A 4,355-nucleotide genomic window follows, 5' to 3' on the forward strand; every position below is an offset into this window, starting at 1 on the left:
TGTGCTATCCCCCCCCCCCCCAAGCTCTGAGCCTCACCCTCCCAGCCCTGGAACAGGTTGGCTCTCAGTCGCTGGAACTGCCTTCAAGTAAATCATGGTGCGGCCTTCTTCAAAGGCACAGTGAATAGAAACAGCACATCCCAAACTCACGGCCCCTGCGATATCCTGTCCAGTTTGCAGCAGAGCCAAATGGACACAGATTGCCCTCAGCAATCAGATGCCAGAATGCTGCTGAACACTATCAAGCATCAACATGAACACCTCTACTCTGACACGTTGTGTGGAGGAAGCTTTACTCTGTATCTAACCTCATGCAGCGCCTCGTATGGGTTTGTTTCGGGACAGTGTGGAGAGAACTTTCCTTTCAGTTTGAAAGAGTCGAGAGAGAGTTTTACTCTGTATCTCGCCCTGTGTTGTCCATGCCCTGAGAGTGTTTGATGGGGACAGTATTGAGGCAGGTTTACTCTGTTTAAAAGAATAGAGGAATCCTTACTCAGTATCTAGCCCAGTGCTGGCCCTGTCCTAGGAGTATTTGATGGGGACAGTTTTACTCTGTATCTAACTCTGAGCTGTAGCTGTCCTCTGAGTGTTCGGTGGGTACAATCTAGAGAGAGTTTGACTCTGTATCGAGCCCTGTGCTGTCCCTGTCCTGAGAATGTTTGATGGGGACAGTGTCAAGGGAACTTTCCTTTCAGTATAAAGTTTAGAGGGAGATTTAATCGGAATCTAATGCCATACTGTACATCCCCTCAGAGTGTTTGATGGGGACAGTATTGAGTGGGCTTTACTTTCGGTTTAAACGAGTAGAGGCAGCTTTATTCTGTATCAGACACCGTGCTGCCTGGGTCCTCGGTGTGCTTCATACAGACAGCTTTATCCAAGCTTTCACTTAAAAGAGTAAAGGGAGCTTTACTCTGTATCTACCCCCGTGCTGTCCCTGTCCTGGGAGTGTTTATGGGGACACTGTAGAGGGAGCTTTACTCTGTCTCTAACCCCATGCTGTCCGTGTCCTGGGAGTGTTTATGGGGACAGTGTAGAGGGAGCTTTACTCTGTCTCTAACCCCATGCTGTCTGTGTCCTGGGAGTGTTTATGGGGACAGTGTAGAGGGAGCTTTACTCTGAATCTCCCTCAATACTGTACCTGCACTGGTCCCTTTTGTGACCTGTTTCTTGTGTGTTGATCTGTTTAAAGCTGCTTTCTGTTGCTGTAGTGAGTTTAAAAGTTTGCTTTCACAAACAGTCCACTCAATCTGTTTTATCATCCGCCTGTGGAGAGCTGTCTTCCAGTTGGTTTAGAGTTTGTTTTGATGACTCTAACGGTGGGATATTGCTACCTCCTTCCCTTCCAGCATCCTGTCTCAGTGTATCCATGCTGTAGCAGCCCTTGTGTACCCATTCACTTGGCAGCACACCTACATCCCAGTGCTGCCCAAGGTCATGCTCGACATAGTGTGCTCTCCAACCCCCTTCGTCGTGGGAATACCGAGACAGTTTCGGGAAGAGCTGAACGAACTGCCCATTGAAGAGGTAAGAGCAAGCTATGGGTCCCCACTCTGCCTCTCCCAAAGGTAGAAAATAATATCTCTATAAAAAACCCCAAAAGGTATTCAGCTCTGCCCCTGGGTAAACTTTCCCAGCCCCAGTACTCTCCTCTCCATGCCCTGCTGTCCCCCTTTCTCAGTAAGTATCTAATTCTGTTTTGAACACCTTGACTGAATCTGCCTCTCGCACTCTCAGATCCTTCTGCCAATGAGAACAGGTTTTTGCCATCTGTTCTGTCCAGGTTCCTCATGATTCTGAACATCACGATCAAACTCTGTGACCTTCTCTTCTCAAGGGTCAGCAGGTCCAGTTTTCCAAGTTGAGCCACACACCAGGACTTCCTTATCTGAGGAACTGTTCGCCAGTTATTTCCACTCGCACGCTCTTCTCTCTCTCTCTCTTTCGTTCTGTTTCTCTGAACATCACGATCAAACTCTGCGACCTTCTCTTCTCAAGGGTCAGCAGGTCCAGTTTTCCAAGCTGAGCCACACACCAGGAGTTCCTTATCTGAGGAACTGTTCGCCAGTTATTTCCACTCGCACGCTCTTCTCTCTCTCTCTCTTTCGTTCTGTTTCTCTCTCTCTCTCTCATTCAGTCTCTTGTTCTCTCCCTTTCTCTCTCCTCCTCCCTCTCGTTCTCTCTCCTCCCCCCTCTCGTTCTCTCTCCTCCTCCCTCTCGTTCTCTCTCCTCCCCCCTCTCGTTCTCTCTCCTCCTCCCTCTCGTTCTCTCTCCTCCCCCCTCTCGTTCTCTCTCCTCCTCCCTCTCGTTCTCTCTCCTCCCCCCTCTCGTTCTCTCTCCTCCTCCCTCTCGTTCTCTCTCCTCCCCCCTCTCGTTCTCTCTCCTCCTCCCTCTCGTTCTCTCTCCTCCCCCCTCTCGTTCTCTCTCCTCCTCCCTCTCGTTCTCTCTCCTCCCCCCTCTCGTTCTCTCTCCTCCTCCCTCTCGTTCTCTCTCCTCCCCCCTCTCGTTCTCTCTCCTCCTCCCTCTCGTTCTCTCTCCTCCCCCCTCTCGTTCTCTCTCCTCCTCCCTCTCGTTCTCTCTCCTCCCCCCTCTCGTTCTCTCTCCTCCTCCCTCTCGTTCTCTCTCCTCCCCCCTCTCGTTCTCTCTCCTCCTCCCTCTCGTTCTCTCTCCTCCCCCCTCTCGTTCTCTCTCCTCCTCCCTCTCGTTCTCTCTCCTCCCCCCTCTCGTTCTCTCTCCTCCTCCCTCTCGTTCTCTCTCCTCCCCCCTCTCGTTCTCTCTCCTCCTCCCTCTCGTTCTCTCTCCTCCCCCCTCTCGTTCTCTCTCCTCCTCCCTCTCGTTCTCTCTCCTCCCCCCTCTCGTTCTCTCTCCTCCTCCCTCTCGTTCTCTCTCCTCCCCCCTCTCGTTCTCTCTCCTCCTCCCTCTCGTTCTCTCTCCTCCTCCCTCTCGTTCTCTCTCCTCCTCCCTCTCGTTCTCTCTCCTCCTCCCTCTCGTTCTCTCTCCTCCTCCCTCTCGTTCTCTCTCCTCCTCCCTCTCGTTCTCTCTCCTCCTCCCTCTCGTTCTCTCTCCTCCTCCCTCTCGTTCTCTCTCCTCCTCCCTCTCGTTCTCTCTCCTCCTCCCTCTCGTTCTCTCTCCTCCTCCCTCTCGTTCTCTCTCCTCCTCCCTCTCGTTCTCTCTCCTCCTCCCTCTCGTTCTCTCTCCTCCTCCCTCTCGTTCTCTCTCCTCCTCCCTCTCGTTCTCTCTCCTCCTCCCTCTCGTTCTCTCTCCTCCTCCCTCTCGTTCTCTCTCCTCCTCCCTCTCGTTCTCTCTCCTCCTCCCTCTCGTTCTCTCTCCTCCTCCCTCTCGTTCTCTCTCCTCCTCCCTCTCGTTCTCTCTCCTCCTCCCTCTCGTTCTCTCTCTCTCTCTGTTTAAACTCTTTGCATCCTTCCTTCAGCGTACTGATGCTCAGAATTGGACACAATATTCCTGTGAACTCCTAACCAGTGTTTATGAGGAATGTTGGTCAGAGTGTATTTTCCTTTATAGTGTCCTTGTGAGTATAAAGACCAGGGTTCCCTACACCTTTCTGATCTTATTAAACTGTATTGCTCCTTTCAGTGATCTGTGTATGTCTAGCCCAGATCTCCCCACTGCCATTACCCCATGGTGAAAGGTAGGGGGACAGTTTATGCCCCTTATGTGATATGGTTTGTAATGGGGAGCACACTCAACCAGCTCTGAGGGGACACTGAGCCACCTTCCCAGCCTCCAGCCCCCGCCAGGATGGAGTGGAGAGTGGGAAGTGCTGGGAGTGTCCTTCCCTCCCTGAATTCCTCACCATTGCACGGCTGATATTAACTCAGCAACAGGCTAATCGGGGGCTCTCAAGACAATGCAGCTCTGTCTGGGCTGAGTGGAAGGTGTGGGACACTCAGACCCTGATCATGGGGGCCATTATTGAAAATGGGGAGCCCCCTGAGAGCGACTGTGGAAATGGATATGGAAGATATAGACTGTAGGGAAATAGATGGTGACACCTTGCAAAATGTCCAGATTACAGAGGAGGAAGTGCTGGATGTCTTGAAACGGTTAAAGGTGGATAAATCCCCAGGACCTGATCAGGTGTACCCGAGAACTCTGTGGGAAGCTGGTGAAGTGATTGCTGGGCCTCTTGCTGAGATATTTGTATCATCAATAGTCACATGTGAAGTGCAGGGAGACTGGAGGTTGGCAAACGTGGTGCCACTGTGTTTAAGGAGGGCGGTAAAGACAAGCCAGGGAATTATAGACCAGTGAGCCTGACCTCGGTGGTGGGCAAGTTGTTGGAGGGAATCCTGAGGGACAGGATGTAGATGTATTTGGAAAGGCAAGGACTGATT

At 51.9% G+C, this 4,355-nt stretch overlaps 1 protein-coding gene across 3 annotated transcripts in view; it reads left to right on the plus strand.

Moving 5' to 3' along the window:
• Positions 1-4,355, plus strand: part of LOC122563335 (DENN domain-containing protein 2D-like) — an 86,798-nt gene that overhangs the window by 73,266 nt on the left and 9,177 nt on the right. For all 3 annotated transcript variants that reach the window (XM_043717078.1, XM_043717079.1, XM_043717077.1), the window contains one exon: positions 1,350-1,527. In XM_043717078.1, the coding sequence (XP_043573013.1) occupies positions 1,350-1,527 (178 nt within the window). The remainder of the gene's footprint in view (positions 1-1,349; positions 1,528-4,355) is intronic.

Source organism: Chiloscyllium plagiosum, chromosome 26, assembly GCF_004010195.1.
Source record: "Chiloscyllium plagiosum isolate BGI_BamShark_2017 chromosome 26, ASM401019v2, whole genome shotgun sequence".
Taxonomy (NCBI): Eukaryota; Metazoa; Chordata; class Chondrichthyes; order Orectolobiformes; family Hemiscylliidae; genus Chiloscyllium; species Chiloscyllium plagiosum.